This window comes from Bemisia tabaci, chromosome 5 (assembly GCF_918797505.1).
Source record: "Bemisia tabaci chromosome 5, PGI_BMITA_v3".
Lineage (NCBI taxonomy): Eukaryota > Metazoa > Arthropoda > Insecta > Hemiptera > Aleyrodidae > Bemisia > Bemisia tabaci.
In genome coordinates, this window is record NC_092797.1 from 5408073 (window position 1) to 5428247 (window position 20175).

Consider the following 20175-nt stretch of genomic DNA (forward strand, 5'->3'; position numbering starts at 1 on the left):
GAAAATCTAACCGCAAGGTTCTATTAATTTTATCTGTTTTACTCTTTTGGACAAAGATTATCATAAGATGCGAGCCTGAGGCACTTTTCTGTTAAATTTGTAAACGTTGCCGTTTCTTTAAAGTACCAAAAACTATCCTTAGACGGCTCTTTGATTCAAAGGTTGCAATTCATTTGGTGAAATTTATTGCATTTTTGTCTGTATGATTTTTTGCAGCAACATGTTGATTGCTAAATGTGAAAAAAGTTTGTCTCAATTGAAACGTTAAAAAACCTCTGATTACGAGCCTCTGGTTCTTCAATAAATACCAATCAGAATTTTCATTGCAATTCAGTGTGGTTTCTTTTAGAATGGCTGAAAAATTCACATATGTCAAAACTTCAATATGAACTTTTGGTAAGTTATTTTCAGGCAAAGTACAGCATGAGCAAAGACTTATAAATTCACAATCTGAGAAACGCATTTTGTTCTTTTCTTTCCATCCATAATGAGCAAAATAGCGTGATGGACAGAAGGCCTCAGTATTGGTCATGTGACCAAGGATCAAAAAATAATGAACACGTGCATAAATAATTTGAAATCTAACTGTAATAATGATAACAAATTTGGTACAACCATGTTTAACATATGGTTTCAGGAGGACAATACAGAGATGAAGAGAGAAGGTGGGTACAGTAATTTTGCAAAAAGATGGAGCAAAATAAATATCTTGCTGACATGCTTGTAATTAGTTAATTGTTTGAATAGAGAAAGGAAGAGAGAGAATACTTCTTAATATATACAGATTTATCTTTGTGAATTAGAGGTGTTTCAGGAGCATGAGTATAAGTAAAAGTACAAGTGTTCAATAGGTTACTGAAACAAAGTTTTGCCTACTTAAAAGTTTCAAAACATCTGGTTCTTGAATTTCCGAGGCCTTCACGAAAATTTTGACTTATTCAATCCCATCAGAGTAGGCAGAATATTTACTTTCATTATTTCCTGAAAAATTGGGCGAAAGTACACACATACAGTACTCTCTCTCTGTAACAAGTTGGCACCAGACCAAGCAGTTTTTCATAAAAGAAAACGGCAGTAATTAACATTTTCAATTTCAAGGGACCAAAAGATTCTTTTGTTACAGAAAAGGTTTCTTGATAACAAGTGTCGTTACACCTAGAGAGAGTATTGTATGATAAAATGTGAAAAGCGCTTTTTTAGTATCTGACCAGTACAATATAGAAGGTGGGAAACTATTCTGCTGTGCTAAGGAGGATCGCTGTATGAGCCTTTAGACGTCTCATTTATTTTGTTGAGATATGATTTTTCAGGGAAGTCTGCGGTTATTTTTATCTGAATTTTAAAGTTAATTTGATTCATGATCATATCTAAATTATCTAAAAATTTTAAAAAGAAAAATTCATAACTTTTCTCAAAAATAAACATTCTATTGGAGGAAATTATGAAACTTTCGAATTTTCATACGGCTTTTTTCCTTAGCACGCAGTATTATTGATGAGATGTTAAGTGTTGGTAGTAGAAGAGTACTAATACATATCATATCAGACTTCATGGGAAGTTCAGCTTAGTGCTGATGCCCTATCGAAGTACATTTTTATACACATTCACCAATTGTGTCTCTCACTTCACTATCCAAGTTTTGGTTACGGTACAAAGTAAAAATTATCTACTTCAAAATTCATATCAAAGGGTTCATTGGACCATTTTGATGCCAAATTTTGGGGACATACACTTAACTTGTTTCAAAATTCAAACAAAAGCAAAACTGATTGTCAAATAGTTTTGAGAAAAGGGAAATGATGAACCGTGGATGACCCTGGAGAAAAGTCATCACTCCAAAAAAAGATCAAACTGAAATACATTTTAGAATGAAAAAGGAATACACAGTCAGAGAAAAGCAAATAGATTTCTTGTCCAAAAGAGATTCCTTTGATACTTGACTTCATTAAAGAGGCAGGTTTTCTCAATTCAAAGATCCTTGACGGACGCAAAATTGATTTATTACACGACTTGATTTGAAAATTAACTTTTAAAATAACAATTAAAAATAGTTTCAAAGTCTGCTTTCAGTAATTAATTGAACAGGTTTAACCAGTATTGGACTTCTTTTGCAGTTAGGAGCTCCAATTTCTAGCTCATCTATAAAAACAATCATTTGCATAGGGAAACTGATGGTACATACGCTGTTTCTAAACTGAGCCAGAAATTGTGGTGCCTTATCCCAAAATGTAGTCCCAATAGCCAGACTGCATTAAGAGTGCCTAATTTTCTCTCATATTTTGTTTTTTTGACAGAAAACTAAACTACTTAATACCTTTGAATTTCCTGGGAATTTCCTTCAGGTTATGGAGAATATACTCACAAAATTTCAAGGTTCGGTGTTTGCTCAATTTTCTGTTTAAAGGATTTAATATCAGAGAAAATTAGACGATATCTAATGTGGTTAGGCTGTTTCTGCTGCGTTCAATTGTACTGTTAAAGATAAATAAGTTCACTGCCTTTCGATGGAGTACTAAGCAGGTATAAATTTTGAAAATAATATATAATATATTAATTGCCTAATAAAACCGTGTGATCAAAGATTCAAAAGCTGAAAGACTTCTGAGATTATCTTCTATACTAGTTTTACGATAGAAATAAAAGGAGAAAAAATTAAGTGGAAAAAAATGACTCCTTATCCATTAATAATCTGTTTGAATTCTAATTGAATTCAAATGGTTTTATGGGTTTTTATTTTTTCACTTCAAAGAATCGTTCCTTCAAGTTAAGACAGGCAAAGAGGCAATTGTTTAAGATTTGGTAATAGATAAAAAGAGACCAAACTTTTTAAGGACAAGAAATCATCTGTTACTACATTACAAGGAAGCATCATAAAACTTTTGAAGTTCTAACAGTGTTAAAAAATTTTCTAGCATAACGAAAATAAACCGTACAAATATTATATAATGCATCCAGAAAGAAGACTGAATACACTCCTGAATCTGAGAGCAAAATAAATTAAATCAATATATTCAATAACAGTAGTCGAGAATAACGATAGATATTTATCAATAATTTATCAGTAATCAGTTAATATCAAATGATAGATAAAGAATATTAGACTCGCCAGAACAAAAGAAAGAGAGAAAAAATCAAACTAACAATTACAGAAGGAAGTAATACGGGTTGAAAACTGCCGACAGACTATCAGATGTGATTTGAAGGAGTGAGTAATATACATTGGAGAGAATCTTAGAAATAAATTTCTTGATTTTGATTCCTTTAAGTATACAATATTTCGATTTAAATACTCATACAATAAAAACAAGATCATAAAATTATGTCATGCAAATGCATATTGGAATGAGAAAAACAACATAGGTAGCCTTTATTTATTACAGAGGAGGCAAATCTGTGCATGTGAAAAGTTGGATGAGTTGGGTATTCTTAAGGGATGAATTCCACTAAAGTAACTTTCTTATTATTTAGAGGTCTTCCTGTATCCAGAGCAGCAGCAAAAAAATAGAATAGAATAGAAGCTCACTTTTCAATAAGTCATTTGCGCTGGTGACAGAATCATGTTCTGATGGTGTGAGCTTATGGATTAGCAAAACTGTATACAATCTATCTAAATGCCAAATAACATCCCATATTAATGAAGATATCGGTCATCAAAAAACCTAGGCTACAATATCATCCATGCTATTTCTTCTGCCTTTTTTGATGAAACCAAGGTGAAAGAAACCATAGTATGCACTACCGCGGTGGATGATGTCATATGCCGTGTTTTTCGGAGAGCAATGTCTCTTGTATTTTGCTAATCTATAGGCTTAAACTATCAAAACACGATTCTGTGACTTACCCAACTGACCCGTTGCTCAGTCTTTTGTTGCTATTCTTTAAGTGTTTGCTAATAATTTTCATTTGCTTCTATTGAAAAATCGATGGCACATGAAGGAGTCTCATAATTAGGCTGGGACTCAACATTGCCGAAAGAATTTTCCATCTCTGGATTCAAGCGGATTTTCACATCATCAAAAAATTAAAATGAGTAAAACAGATTGAAAATTACAGGAAAAAAATGTCACTTGTATGATCCTCAGGGCATTGGTATGCTTCTGCTGTTACACTCAAATAACTGGAATAACTTACATTTCAAGGAAAGAACAAAAAATAATACTTGAGGCTAAAACTGAATACTGATGGCACAAAACAAGAGAGGGTTAAAACAGGCTCTGGATGAGGAATAAGTCATCTAGGATTATTGCAGGAACTTACGCAATAAATGAGGAGTTGGCTGTTTGACAGAGTGAAATGATTCGCAGATAATTATATGTCCTGACTTTGACTTGGCTTTAAAACATATATTTTTTTTGCATGTGTTTCCGAGGTAATTCATTCAAAGAGTCCCCTTGCAATTAACTGAGATTAGATACATCCCATCGATCATGTAAACTCTGGGCATATTTTAGGCTAAATGCCAAAAAAGCCGTCTCCACCCACAGGCGTATAGGATCATTTGCACAAAAAAAGAGGGAAAAACAAAGAATCTGTGATTGAAACAAAACAACAAAAAACAGATTCAGTATTCAAAAAAGTATTTCATGGTGAAACTGCAGAAATGCGAATGTCTGTTTGCCACATTGAAAACTTCTTGTCATACTTGTTTCTACGTGAAAAACGACTAAATGATATTTTTTTTGGAACATCCATGTTTATTCTTCTCTATGTAAAGAGAATCCAATGAAAATTTCAAGCTATGAAGTTGGTTTGGTCTCCTTTTAAAATATAAAATACGTGCGAAAATTTTGAAACACCGCAATTGAGATGGCATTTTTGTGGTTTCACCTTCATATTGCGTTTGAAACAGGCATCTATTGTTATTTGAAATGCAATCCTCATTTAATAGGCAAATTTTTGTTTTATTTTTGTATGTTTTGTTATTTTGTTTGAACAAATAATTTTGTTGACTGAATGAGCAGGGGCAATTTTCTTAGGGCTCCAGATTTCCGAACTTCTGTACTTGATCGATGTGATGTATCAAGCACCAGTTCAACCATGATTGAACTGCAAGATGAATCAACTATTTAATTGAAAAATGAAACAAACAAAAAACATTTTGAATGGCATATCGATGGTGAAACTGCAGGAAGGCGTATTTGATTTACGCTATTCCAAAATCTCTGCTCCCATTTTATTTGATCAAAGGAGAACAAATAAATATTATTGCTTGAAATTATAATGATTATTCTTCACTTAGAGGAGAAAGAGAGGTTTTCAATAAAAAACATTGGGTATTTTTTCATTTGAAGAATAAAATACCTACCGCAGAAAGTCTGCAAATATGCAAAACCTAGATATGCATTCCTGCAAATTCACTGTTAATGTGCCGAAAATTTTGACATTTCGGATCAACACTGATTGAAACAAAAGTTTAAAAGATGTTAGACATCATCTGTTTTTCAGATTAACCAGAGATTATTTGAAATATTAATTTATAAACTTTTTATCAAATGAACTAGGTCACCTTTGAAACTTTCAGACGAGACACGCAGAAACCCCTCTAACGAACTTCACAGGCATAGAAAATTGATTAAAGGTTGACCTTGCATTTGAGGGAAAATAAAGAAGTTGGCTAAAGGTAACCAAGTCTAACTGATTAGAGAGACAAAACTAGATATAAAACACTTGAAACAAGATATGAAAATATGTTCAATTATAATACCTTTGAGACATTATATTTATCAACTACTTATATAAAAGATAAAAACAAGATTAAATTAGAAGGCAAGGTAAAAATTTAAAACAAACCCATATTTCACTTCGGATGCTCAATTGCTCACCTGGCTTCAAGTAAAATGGCTTCAACAAGTGAAGATTCAAGGAATCCCCTTACACTGTAATAAATCGACCTCATCAGTGGTGAAGTGTGAATTGATACTTTCCCATTCGGAGCTATGATAAAAAAATCGATCACTAACATATCTGTCGCAAACTTCCTGATAATCGATCCTTCCCCATTAGTTTAGATCAATCGATTCATTGCAAACTAAGCTACGCCACTGGACTTCACTGTTCTATATTCAGATGCTGAAGGTAAGTTTTCAGCGACACAAATCCAATCTACTTAAATATCAATGGAAAAGGATAGAAACCCACTCTTTGTTGCAACGTAATAAGGGGCTGGAGTTTAGGATCATCTGTGTGATAGGCACTTCTAGAGTGTACGTAATGTTAGAGAAAATTGCCACTGAGAAAAAAGATAAGGGCCCGGAACAAGGGATTGCAGTTGTATTCCTGCCAAGATTTTCTAGCTTACCCAAACAGAATTACAGTCAAATTATCCCAAGAGGCTGGTTGCAAAGAAAAGCCATTGCGCAGAAGAATTTATTATTCCTGAGCGTGATATTTTTTCTCAGGGTTCAAGGAATAGAAATTATACCTCACTACTGAATTAAATCCGGCGCTCTGTAAAACCTATCAAAATGAGGTGCATTAAATTTATAAAAGGAAATAAATTTGTATCCAATTCCTTGAGAGAAAATTTGCAGCACTTTTGAGATGCATCAGAAAGATTTGGCACAACCTTTCATTTGAGGCCAATGCCTCCATACTATAGCGCTCTAAAAAAAAAAACAAAAAAAAAACAAAAAAACTGAGCAACTGTTGACCAAGACTTAGCGAATCTGACCTTTAGATAAAAATTATAGATCAATAGTAGTTCATATCAAATGAAATATTCCAGATCGTGACAGACATTGAAGGATTCTCAACACTTCTGGTAGTTGATGCGACAGCAAAATAAAAAGAGCAATTATGCCAAAATTTTTCGACCCATTTAAAAAGTTCAATATCCTGATACCATTTTTAGAATGAAAAATCATTGAATTACTAGGTGAACATTCAAGTTCAAAAGATTTAGATAAAATTTACAACTATCATAAAGTAAAAACTAAAAATGAGCCATTATCATCTGAGCCATCATCAACAGAGCACTGGAGTATGACTTATGGGAAAGATTCCCTCGCAGTAAATGCTGGTATTTTCTTCTAATTTTTCGAGCACTTGATAATTATTCAGAGAATTACCCACAAAAATTCAGTGATCACAAGTTGATGATTTTCCTGAATAACCAGGCATCTATGGGTAGTATACAACAAAGCTCTTAGACTATCATGTGGAATGTATCTCACCTTAAGACTATGATATTTACAAGAAAAGATGAAGTGTGACGACTTCCTTAAAAATACAACAAAATAAAAATAAATACTCAAAATAAAGAGGAGAAAGAAATTAATTAGAAGGCATAAACTTTATGAGATAGGTACAACACAGCTTCTGATGGAGACGCAGTTGATATTTTTCGTCTGCGATTCTTAGACGTTTATTAATAATGAGAGACAAACAAAAAAATGGTTGAGCTTTAATATCGATCTTCCAACTAGCTGCCCTGCGTTCAATAGTAAGGTTGGACAGGAAACTTAGAAAAATCTGGGTAATGAAAGGTTCTTTAACGAGTTTTTGATATTTTAAAAAAAAAAAAAAACATTCTAGCTTTTTCACTTCAATTTCAAAACTTTAAGTCAAATTCACAAACAATTTGGACAGATAAAATTTCCTCTTTTCTCTTAAAAGAGTTGCGATGATTAAAATACAATTCAAAATAAATGCTTCACAGTTTTTTTGCACATTAGAATTTGATCAGCGAAAGTTTCTGAAATCGGTTTTAACTGGACTTTTACACTGCTTCATCACTTTCAGGATTCTAAAAATAGTTATGTACAAATTTAAAAATGATAAAAACAATGATTCAAGTTGTGACCTCCCCTTGAGGAGAAACAGGACTAAAATATAAGATAAATAAAAAGTCACAGCGGCAGCTTCAAAGTTCACAACAAATCAGGGGTAAAACCTGCTCATAAAGTGATGAATAAATTTCAATTGGTCATAATTTAAAATTAAAACTGAATATTTTTGATTTTACATTTTAAAGACCTTAAAATGCCCAAATGGATGGGACAAATGTCTTTTGAAGCTTTTTCTGAAAGCTCAAGAGCTAAACTGATAATCTAAGGAAGAGCGCAGAATAAGCCCTAAGACATTGCCAAAATTCCATTGATAAAATACAATTTTTTCAGGAAATCTTTGAATGTTTTGCCTCCGATTTTTCAGAGAGTTTAGTTCCCAATTTAATTGAAAATATCTTAAAATTTCAAGGAAAAATGCGAATGACTTTCCTCAAAAATACATTTTTTATCCAGGGAAATTTGGCAGCTCTTGAATGTTCTTACGGTGTTTTTCCTTAGCATGGCAGTAAAACCCTATGCTTAAAGGATCTGAATGTAAGAACTCAGTTCCAGACTAGAAACAGCTTCACTCATCCAGATTTCAAATGGATTTTTAGTTAAAAAAATAGCTCAACACAAAATCAATGGTGTAAAAATTCCAAGTCACCGTTCAATGTCGGTACTGAGCATAAAAATATTCTCTTAAAAATTAAAATATTCTCAATTGCGAAAGGAGGAGACAAATAAAAATAGAATTCTCTTTCTTTACTTAATCATTTAAAGATTTGATTCTTATATTTGATAAAGATTCAACTTTATTTTTTTCATGTTTTCACGACTAGTGTGATACCCATGCAGTCAAAACCTTTGATTAGGAATTTGCAGGTTCTAATACATCTTAAGTCTACGCAGATCTACTCTGCCGTGCTAAGGAAAAAGGCCTGGAGAACATTCAAGGGTTGCCAAAAATCCACAATAAAATGTGTATTTTTCAGGAGAGTTACGAATATTTTCTCCTGAAATTTTCAGCTGATTTAAATATGATTTCGAATTAAATGCTCTGGAAAGTTCAAAGAAAAATGTTGACAGATTTCCATAGAAATTCATATTTTATCAAAGAAATTTTGATCATATCAGAAAGCTCATACAGCATATTTCCTTAGCACGGCATTACTGCAGATTTTCTGAGGATAAAGAAGGATTTCAAAATTATAACAGGATCGTCTTCATTTTAACAAAAAAAGAAGAAAAAAACACAATTCAAAGGTAAACTACTTTCTGGTGGTGGTATTTGAAGTAAACAAGGACAATGCTGGATCGAAAGCGTAAAAAAGTATGAAAATGGAAGAAAATTGCGTAGAATCAAATTATATTGAACAAAAATTTGTACCCAGTACAACAAAAATCCCAGATAAATACTGGGCTCATGCTACATGTAATCTGAAATTTGTTCATGATGTTTGCGGCTAGAATAGTGATGCAATACCAACAACATACTACTAATGATAGACAAATCTTCATGATGAATGCAAGTATGATGAAAAATCTGATGAAGAGATCTGCTTAAAAACTTCGAAGATTACTTAGTTTAGTACAGAAAGCAAGTAAAGAGGCTTTCCTACACGCCTTGATGAATATATTTTTCAGCATCAATTGAAATTGAAAACTAAAGGCTTAGTCAAAAAAATTTCACAATGTGGTCTGAGGTTAAAATTATTCATTGGAAAAAAATTTTAGACCTCCTTCTTATCTCCCCAGCTGTGTCTCAGATTATAAACGCTTTTGGTTCATCAATGCAGCCGCTTAAGAACTGACACAATATTAGGTGGACGAAATATAATTTGAGCTTAACGTTTAATATACTGGGGGCAAAGTTTACCTAACAAGTAGGTTTACTTTCAGATACTGATGAGGTATTTAAAAACATGCCTGTTCATGATTATGCCCAATTTAGGGATCAATCTTTGTTTTTCTTCAGTCGGAGAAAGAAAACAGAGGCTTGTACCAAAACCTTGAAATCAATCATTTAAAATTTCAGGAATTCTAGCCAAAATTCAGAATACTGGTAGCACAAGTTTACAAACAGTCAGCTAAGCTGAGAGGAAATGAATAGCTTGTTTCCAAAACCACCTGACTCGGAAATTGAAACCTTTTTTAAGAGACAAAAAAAACCAAGCTCAATTTTCTGTCATGATTTTCTGGCACAATCATCAGCTATCAAAGAAACACCAATAGGCAAGCAGGCGATATTTCAATTACTTTGTTTTGAAAAATATAAGCAATTTACATTTGCGGAGTCTAATTTTTAATTTCCAAGTCGGGCAATTTTTGAAGCGAGACATTCAAATACATAGAGAGAGAAGGGGAGGGAGCACTTAAACGAATTGCGAATTAAACGAGCGTATAAATTAGTATCACAATAGGTAACAGAGCTACAAACAAAATAATAACAGAAGAAGAACACAGCAGAAATACAACTTAACTTTTAACGTTAGGACTGATGATCAACAAGAGTAAAAATGACTCACCTAGAAAATAGTAGCTAAGACATTATTGCAAAACAAATTATAGGGAACGATGATGAGAACCATTTAAACGTGCTGGATGTACTCTGGGTTGAGGAAGGAGAAGCCCTGAAACTCTGTTTGGTCGAGGTTCATCATAAATACTTTGTCGGTAGGAGTCAGGTCTGTCTTTTCCGACGTAAACTGCCTGTCAAAGTTACTTACATCTTTCCGGTGTTTCTGGAAAAAATTAAAAAAGGCTATCAGAAATTTCAAATAGGATGTTTGGGTGCATCAAAGCATGTTTAAAGCAATGAACATCTCAGTGAAATCCAAGCGGATTCGAATTATTAACACAAAATTGCTAGATAAATCTTTCAGAAATTATTTTTGGTGTTTTTACTTCTTATTATGCCTTTGACAAGGCCGACCAATATCCAGCCATCATTGCATCAGGCAGGTATAGAAGGTTCTGTGTGTAATAACCGCACTGACATCAGTGGGCTTAGCACAATATACCACTCACTTTTTAAAAGTCGGGTTTAGGTTGGCACCCCAGCGACACGGGCTTTTCCTCGAACTTCATGGTTTCACTGGTTAGTGCTGCCATCTATGAGTGGATCGCGAACTAGCGTTCGATCATTTTCGGTCATCGGTGCTGGCATGGATGTGCCTTGTTTGTTATCAATTTTCTCTTTCTCTCAGATCCCGGCCGCCACCATGTAGGGCTCACGTATTTATCGTTTTTTCTTTTAAATTTTATTGTTTCCGACTGAAAATGACTCAGTTTTGAGTCGAAACGTCTCGGATTCATAAATTGTGTATTTTTAGCCTTGTTTCCCGTTTTTTCATCCTTGTTTTTCCACTGTTATCATTGTCTTGGGCTGCTCTTAAAAATTTGTATCTATGGTATAGAAGGAATGGATTGGATAAAAATGAACAAAATTTATTCAAATTTATGTTCATCCTACATTTATCTTCTGCAGGTGGGAGCTATCTTTGTGCCCATCTTTGAGAAGGTCATCCAGGCATCCATTATTCTCGTGGCTATCCAACCATACAAAAATATACCTTTGGAAGATACGATCAAAGTGTTGTTTTTGCAGATTCCCAGTATTTTTTCAAAAAAATTTAGTGGATTTTAACTACGAATATGGAAATTAGTGATGTCTAAGTATCAAAATACCTTCCGAATTTGAATACATTAGAATTTTTCTATGCAAAAGAATTCTTTTAAAAATATTTTTAAACAAGTGTTGAAGTTTCGATAGTTTATTACTTCATACTTTTTTGCAGATACCTAACAAGATTTAGTCTATTGTGGATCTGATGTCTTACACAAAGATACAAAAATAATTCAAAACTACTCACAATTTTAGGCTTAAAAGGGGGCTGCACCTCCCGATTTTCTATTTTCTCCCAATCTATTCTCCGGAAGAATGTGTGACCTCTTATGTCCTCTTCGCCTCGAGAGCCACACCCTAATCTCTTTTGAGGATTCTTTGTCAACAGCTACAAAAAAATAAAACAAAAAAATTAGTTAGATGGATGAAGTACATAAGTAGGCACAAAATGAGACAGATATTAATGGAAAACGTTCCTTTGTTTCTAAGAAAATTCTGGGTGCGCGAGAAAAGTCTTGATTTGACGCTGACTTAATGTCATTTAAACCGATGTAAAGCTAGTAATATTGAGATCAACCAATGAGATAAAAGAAACTGATTGCCATTTGACGCATATGGGTCGTTAAGAAAAATTATGTTTGTGATTTCACCAACATGCATTCAAGAATTAATTCTGAGATTGATGGAGACGGCATCTGTTTTCCTAATTGGTCATATCTAGTGTCGCACCAAACAGCATAACTCTCTTGAGAGAAACTTTCGGCTTGGATGAGCTTTTTTATTCTATAGGGAGACATCAGTTTTAAGGAAAGGACATACGGAATTTAATTCTTCTTGGATATCACAAAATCTTTTAGCGTGATATTTTTATGTTTGAAGTAGAATTGGATCTTTAGTAACTTTGAACATCATTTTCTCGATTAAAATTATATAAAATGAAAAACAGTAAAATTCCGATGTTCTCATTTTTACATAGTTTCGGAAAATGAATTTTAAAAAAATTGTACCCCATTGTGTTGGGAGGAGAATTTGCTAGCTGCGATGATACTCCTACTTCAATGGTAGATATGGCAATTCTTCTTGTTCTCCTATTTCACACAAATTTGTTCTCTAATAATTGATAGTTTATGGAAACTTCAGGCCTTCAAGTATATGCAGCTTTATACGTAAAACAAGAACCGAATTAGGTCCTTAAAAATGAATAAAAACATTGAACATTATTTGATAGAAAAAAAGAAGAAAAAAATTACCCCTTTACAAAGCTCCTTTGCTTCTTTAGATAATCCTTTTGGATAGCTAACACTGTGGTCGGTGATTGCTGCAAAGAGCTCCTCCTCATCTTCGCCATCAAATGGCGGCTGTCCAACCAGCATTTCATACAGCAGAACACCATATGCCCACCAGTCAACTGATTTACCGTAAGGTTGATATAAAATGATCTGAAACAGAAGAAACAAGAAATGAAAATTGACAGGTAAAAGGTAAAAAACAAGGTGACCTGTGACCTCAACAGTCAAGATAGTAACCATCAAGAAACAGGTACAATTTGATAAGTTTTAATGCTGGTTTCCCTTCTTGAATAAATCAGTAAAAGTTGTTTGATTTAATACAGACTGCTTCGTTTTCACTCATGACCACAGTAATCAGAGATTTGGTTACCAGATTACCTTATCAAGTCACTATAACCTATCCTCAACATAAAATAGAGAAAAAAACTAGGTGACATGATTCATCCCTACCAAATTGTAGTGAAAGGATTCACAGGTGTAGCTTAAGAATTCATCATCTTCATTAACTCGAAATTTTTCCGCGACAATAGAATATTCAACAATTTTTTAAATTTTTTTTACCTATGTGCCTCTACTTGAGAAATTTTGGACCTCCAACTCTCCTTCCATGGAAAATTTCTGGCTTACACCACTGAGTCAAGTAGATTATTCACAACAATTATCGTTAGTGGCAAAATTGAAAGTAAGGCAAGTAATGATAAAAACTGAAAATCAATAACAAATAAGAATGAAGACTTTTTCTTGACTTCTTTGCAAAATAACTTAAAAAATTCAGATACCGGATTCTTTTTTGTTTAAAAAATGATCTAATTATTAACTTTCATGAGAATAAGTGTCGATACAAACCTCAGGAGCAATATAGTCTGGCGTTCCACAAAATGTTTTGGTCGTGTTATCTCCACTTATGCCTTCTTTGCACATTCCAAAATCGGCTATTTTGATATGTCCATCTTGGTCCAATAAAACATTGTCCAATTTTAAATCTCGGTAGACGATTCCTCTGACGTGGAGATAGAATAAACCTATTGCTATTTCTGCTGCATAAAATCTGAAAAATGATGTAAGTATAAAATAAAATCCATCTACAAAAAAACATTAGGTCTAATCCTTTCTAAACAACCTATTATCAAATTATCTCTGTAACAGAAAAGCATTCCTCCTGAAATGTTTCCTACTGTCCAGAGTGCTTTGAGGTCTAATTCAAACAATAAGACCATTAAACGAATAACGTGGCATTTCTTTCTTCTTTTTTTTTCTATCAATTCATTTTCAGAGAGTATGAAAAAAATAAGAATGCCTACCTTCTTCCGTTATCCATTGAATTTTTAACTGAGAAAAAGGCCTTTGTAGTAACCCTGTTTCTAACAAAAAAATATTACGCCAATAGATATGAAGACATCACAAGAAGAATTGGCCGCCGTGTCTTACATTATTGGTGCTGTTTGAAATGAATTATTTATTCTTTATTTTTTATTTTTATAACAAAATAATTTGATTTTGATTTTAATTGTACATTGGCCATCAAGGTGGTTGAAATCATGGGTTGTCGTATGGAATAGTGCCATGTTGTGCTGCAGGCCATTGAGAAATGTTCTTCTTATGATTTCAATGTTACACCCCTTTTTTTCGGCTAGAAAGTTGTTTGTAAGATGAGGCTCAAGAACGCCTTTTTTGTAAGAATCTACAACAGACACATCTCTTTCCAAGGAAAGTCCTGGATCTTGCAACAACCCTATCCTTTATTGCTGCAGATGAGAAATGCCCAAGAATATACTGAGTTCATTTACTCCAAAAATTACGATAGAACATCATTCAAGATCTAAAGAGCATAAGTACACTTACACTGCTACGGGCTCTTTGAATTTACCACACTGTTGAATTTGAAACATGAGGTCACCACCATTGACGTACTCCATGACAAAATAAAGACGATCCTGAAAAATTTGGGAAAAGCTCCATGAAAACAGCATTGACTATGAAAAGGAAGATGTTGCTTTGAAGAGATGGGAAGAGGGGGAGAGAGAATAGGAAATTACTATTGAAAGCTTTGAATGAGCATCAGCTTATTAAAAAACACTAACAGAATAGCGATATGGTGTCTAATAATTATGACTTTGTAACGTAAATTCATATAATTTTAAAAAATAAGAACTCTTTTGCTAAGCCTAGTAGGCCCTACTCAAAAGATTAATTTGATTGGAGGTAATTTTGAGACTTTTTGGGTAGTCAAGACAGCATTCGAATTCCACCATGAGTGTCCTTGGATCAAAGATAGAGCCTGCCAATATAGGGTATGCAACCATCTATACTTCTCTTGTGTTTAGATTGCACATCTTGTTTAGGAATATAACTTATTTTTTTAAGAAAGTTCACTGCATCAGGGTTTCCATAATTTATTCATGCCCTGACTTTTCCTGACCTTCGATCATAACCTTCAATCAGATTATTTTCTTATGATTACGTTGGTTCTTGCTAAACTATGGACGAAATCTTCATTTCTAGAGATTGAAATACGGGATAAAAGCACTCAGAAGTTGTTTGCGCTCCTTTGAATGACGCCAGATGAAGTTGAGGCCAACTAGGTTCTCGTCCACTCGCCTGACTTTTCCTAGGAGTTTCCTGATTTTTCGAGTTGCTGTCAATTTCCTGACTACTCACGTTTTTTTAGACTGATGAAGACCCTGTCATACACAGAGGGGCCAGAGAAAATTTTAAGCGTGCTTATAGTTTGAAAAAGATTAAAAACTTTCATCATTCGAGAAGTCAGGAGTGTAATAATTCAGTCTAGGGAACAAACATTTCATAGGTTGAGAGTCGAAAAATTGCTCCCACCAATCTCTTGAGAATTATTTTTTTTCACTTCTAAATTTCTACTATGTGAGCATTCTATGATGAATTTGTAACACTGTTCACTACGCATGAGTCGTCAAACATAGATTAGAAGCAATAAATGTCAAATTGAGATTTAAAGTAACTGACTCACCATAGTTTGGAAGCATGAATGAAGCTGAACAAGGAAAGGTGGCTTTTGTGATAATGCTAAAACTCTCTTCTCGACCATTGTACACTCCACATCATCGTCTTGAATTATGATGTCCTTCTTCAAGATTTTGATGGCATAAAGTTCATCAGTTCCTTTCCTTTCTGCTAACATCACCTAAGAAAAATATTGGAGATTAAAATTAAAAAGTATAAAGTAGAGTGTCACAGAAATAAAGTCTGAAGACGACATTGTACTAAAGAGAAGGGGGCCTTATTGTCTAAGAAGTCGAAAAAAGAAAGAGCCTTGGTAAAAAAACAGTTTTTCAAAATGGACTACATTTTGCAATTAGGAACTATAACTCCTCACCCAGTTGAGAAACAACGCATGTACCATTAATTCCCCTAGGCACATAAAGGTTTTTAAAGACAAGTGAGAAATTTTGTTGTTCCGAACTGCAAAATTTAGTACAAATGACCATCAAAGTTTTAGACAAATTATGCCTTAAATCAACACCTCTGACAGAATTTTGGCTTAAGTTTAAAAATGGGGTTCGAGACAAAAGGGAGATAAGTTAGGGATTCAGAGGGTGAAAATGGTCCGAAAGACTCCCTCTCCGACAAAAAAAAAACCCAAAAAAACTTGTACAGCAAAAGTTACAGTAAAAACTGAGGAGAATGCGTAAATTGGTACGGTAATCACAACCAGAGCCAGACAAGAAACATAGCTGATTTCTTGAAAAGAGTTAGGTACGCTAGAAAAAGCGGAAATTCGCCCTTTGAATCTCCAACTCTCCCCTACTCATTGTTTTTCGAAAACCATTCTCATCCTGCAGCTAAATTTTTTTTTATTTAATAAAAGGGCTGAACGAAAGATTTTTAATTTAATTTTATCGAAAGAAATTCTGCAACATCTGAAAGTTGCCAATTTATTTTGTACGGCAGCATAGAGGGGTGTTCTACTAACACTTAGCCACAAATAGAAAATTCAAGGTTAGATGCCCAAGTTTCCTGAATTTTCAAGAACTTTTCATTTTGTTTGACTTTTGAGGATTCTTGAAGAAGCGCCTGAAAATTGAAGGAGTATCAATTGGTTGATCGATCAGATCTTTCTCATTCTTTCGTATATGTCGCAGTCAATTGGCAATCGCCGGCAATTTACAAGCCAGTGGTGAATAAATATAGAAAATCATAATATTCAAAAATAAAAGAACAAGATTAAAGTGCTGATTATGTTGCCTATGGTGTGAACAGACACTTTTCCACCCTTAAAAACATAGCAGGAATATACATACTCAGTAAAGCGTGAAGTGAACTCCGTGACATTAGTTGGGTTGAGATCGGACAGGCAACTAAACTAACAACGTGACAAAGCGTAGAGTATCACAAAAAATGAAGGCGCTTCAAGCCGAGCTAATACTTTTGAAGACCATAACCCTTGGAAATTGCATTATGCCGATGCGTAACCATTGAGATTTATTGAAACAACGTGTGAACAGCTTGCAAAATTGCCGGCGATTGCTAATTGTCTGCGACATAAATATTGCAGATCCTACTTAAGAAAAGATATTCTCACCTTCCCGAAACTGCCTTTGCCGAGGACCATGAGGAAATTAAAATCGGAAGCACGTATGACGTCCTTTTGACCCATGTTGTGGGGCACATCTTTGTTGCTGGTAACGACCGCGGGCTTCTTCGTGATCGATGTTTTCTGAAAAGATTTTATACAAATTATGGCATAAATGATAAAATTATTAAAAGAGGAATTTTCCGGAGAAAATACAGCATAATTTAAAAAGGAATTGTCCCACGAAAAATTGGATTCATCACAGGAAAGGGACCCGTTTTCTTGACAGTTTTTTGTGGCGAAATTGAAAATCTCTGTGATGCAATGGAATCATTTCAGTTAACGACAACAATGAACATTTTCAGGGCTTCTACTTTATTCCGGATTTCAATTCCCTGTCTTTCCCCTGATTGATTGCATAATAGACCTCTGAACAATTCATTTGGACGTATTTCTATCAAACGGAACTAAGCGCCATAGGGGGAGGAGGGGAGAGGGGGGTTTGGATTGGCGGGTGTTGCGGAGCGCGATGTTCGTTCCGTCCTATACTCGCAATGCTTTTCCATGGCGCTTAGTTTCGTTTGACAGAACGCGCTATCCGGGATTCTAAAATCCTCAAAAGGAACTCAATTTGGCGCTTAGTTCCGTTTAACAAAAATACGTCCGTTTGTCAGAGGTTTAACACAACCACTCTCCCTTTCTGATAGCTAAGGACTTAAAAAGGCTTTCCTCCGCCTTTTTCTCCTCAAACTTCACTACCAAAAAATCCTATTCTAAAAAAATATTGGGCTTAATAATGTTCAAATAGATTATCTTTCCTTGTGAAAAAGCAAAAATTCCAGAGTCAACTTCATATTCCCAGAGATTTTCTTCAAAATTCCGTTCCTCGAGGGTCTTTTGACCGAGAAAATCCGGCTACCTCAACCGAAACCGAAACGTGGTCCTTGCACATCTTAGAGAAGACAGAATTTCACGTGTACATCTAACACCTTCAATTTAACATGAATCATCTAATCATGCGTCAAATGCGTATTGGTGCTTTTGTTTTTTTCGGGATTTCTTACTCGCCGTCAAAGCCTTATCGAGTGCTGAGATGAACTTGAGCAAAGACCCTGCAATCGAACTTTTCCCCTTGGGGTTGAAAATGTTGAACTTCAAACCTCTTTTTCTCTGGTCGATTTTGATGTAACTTGGTTCATTTCTGTCAAACTCCGTCCAGTTGTACTAGCGGGCTGATTGCTGAAGTTGATAGACAAAGCAATGGACAAAGGAAATATGGAGCGATCCTATTGGTGGAGGCTGGTAGTTGCAAAGTCAAAGGAAGTAAGTGATAGATTAAGTAACAGCAATCCACGAGGGACCCGTTTTGACGAATGGAATCGTTCCATTTTCCCTTTGCTTCTTTGTGTATCGCTTTGTTTGTCAATTTCAAAAATTAGCCCGCTAGCACCATAGGTCATTCCCTTGACGCGACGAGTTGTTCTCCTCAGCACGACAAAAAATTACTACGGAGACGGTTTTCTTTACCAAGCTGTCGTGCTAAGGAAAAACGTCGTGTGAGCATTCGAATGCTGCCAAATATCCTCTCAAAAATATTTACCTATTTTCAACGAAAGTAATGAATATTTTTCATTGAAATTTTCAGAGATTTTGGATCCAATTGCGAGCGATTAATCCTAAGAGAAATTGGAAGAAAAGTATTTACAAATATTCCCGAAAATTCGTGATTTGTCGAGGGAAATTTGGCGACGTCTGAATGCGCATACGCCGTTACTTGTTCGCGCGGCAGAATTACGAACCTAACTTTTTTTGGTATGGGAAAAAAACCTTCGAGTCAATCAGTGTCGAGGCGTGAAGAATCGATTAACGATATTTCCCCATTTGAAGCTACGGTTAAAGAATCGATTATTAAGGTGTTCGTTGCGAACATCCTGTCTATCGATCCTTTCCCATAGGTTTCTATGGCAGACCAATCGATATATCGCAAAGTGCGCCACGCCACTGGAGTCAATCACGAGCTGTCCAAATGGTGGATAACGGGCCACAACGCAATATCCCTTGAAAAAGCGCCTTCCCCACCATTAAGTTCTCGAAAGCGATTGAGTTGCGTTATTGTACGATTATGTGGCTTTCAAAGTTGGAACTTTCGATTTCGTGTATTTCATTGCCGAGGAATCTTCCCCTCCGACAGTAAAAGCAGCCATATTATCTGTCGCCTCGGCGAGTACAGTACTCCCGTGCTAAGGAAAAAACGCCGTATGAACCTCCAGGTGTTGCCAAACTTATTTTGATAAAACACGAAAGTATTGGAAAAGTTGAGTATAATTTTCTCCCAATTTTTCAGACAATATTTTTCGTAATTTAATGTAAAATATCTGAAAATTTCAAGGCAAAATATGCTTAACTTTTTTCCAAAATAAATGTTTCAACAGGGGAAATTTGGCAACATTTGAATGTTCATACGACGTTTTTCCTTAGCACGGCCGGGTGCCTCCCGATATATCTGTGAGACAATGAGCCTCCTGCATGTTTATGGCCGTAATAACTTTAATAGACTCCCTTAACTATCGCTATGATTTTCAAACGGAATAATTTAGTACACGTACTCTACGGGCTGATTATTGAAATTGAGAGACATAGGTAACGATAGAGAAAAAACCCTATTGGTGGAAGCGAGTGGTTGCTATTGACAAAGGAGTTAAGTAAAAGAGTAACCAACGGCAACCAATCATTATAGTTCATCATTTCTCCATTGGTGTATGACAGCCACTCGTTTTAACCAATAGGATCGCTCCATTTTCCCTTCGCCGTTTGTGTCCATCGCTTTGTCTATCAATTTTTTCAATGATCAGCCCGCTATATTGCTAAAGAAGAACGCAGCATGATCTTTTGAACATTACCAAATTCTTTGTATATGATACGATTTTATGGGAGAAACTTTGAAAT

At 34.7% G+C, this 20175-nt stretch overlaps 1 protein-coding gene across 4 annotated transcripts in view; it reads right to left on the bottom strand.

The window, feature by feature from the left end:
• Window positions 1-568: 568 nt before the first annotated feature.
• LOC109034870 (Protein C kinase 53E) overlaps window positions 569-20175 on the bottom strand; it is a 337504-nt gene continuing 317897 nt past the window's right edge. For all 4 annotated transcript variants that reach the window (XM_019048244.2, XM_019048242.2, XM_019048243.2 and 1 more), the window contains 7 exons: window positions 17239-17373; window positions 15667-15840; window positions 14526-14617; window positions 13530-13731; window positions 12645-12833; window positions 11642-11782; window positions 569-10510 (listed from right to left, as the gene is read on the bottom strand). In XM_019048244.2, the coding sequence (XP_018903789.1) occupies window positions 10358-10510; window positions 11642-11782; window positions 12645-12833; window positions 13530-13731; window positions 14526-14617; window positions 15667-15840; window positions 17239-17373 (1086 nt within the window). In that variant the 3' untranslated portion in view covers window positions 569-10357. The remainder of the gene's footprint in view (window positions 10511-11641; window positions 11783-12644; window positions 12834-13529; window positions 13732-14525; window positions 14618-15666; window positions 15841-17238; window positions 17374-20175) is intronic.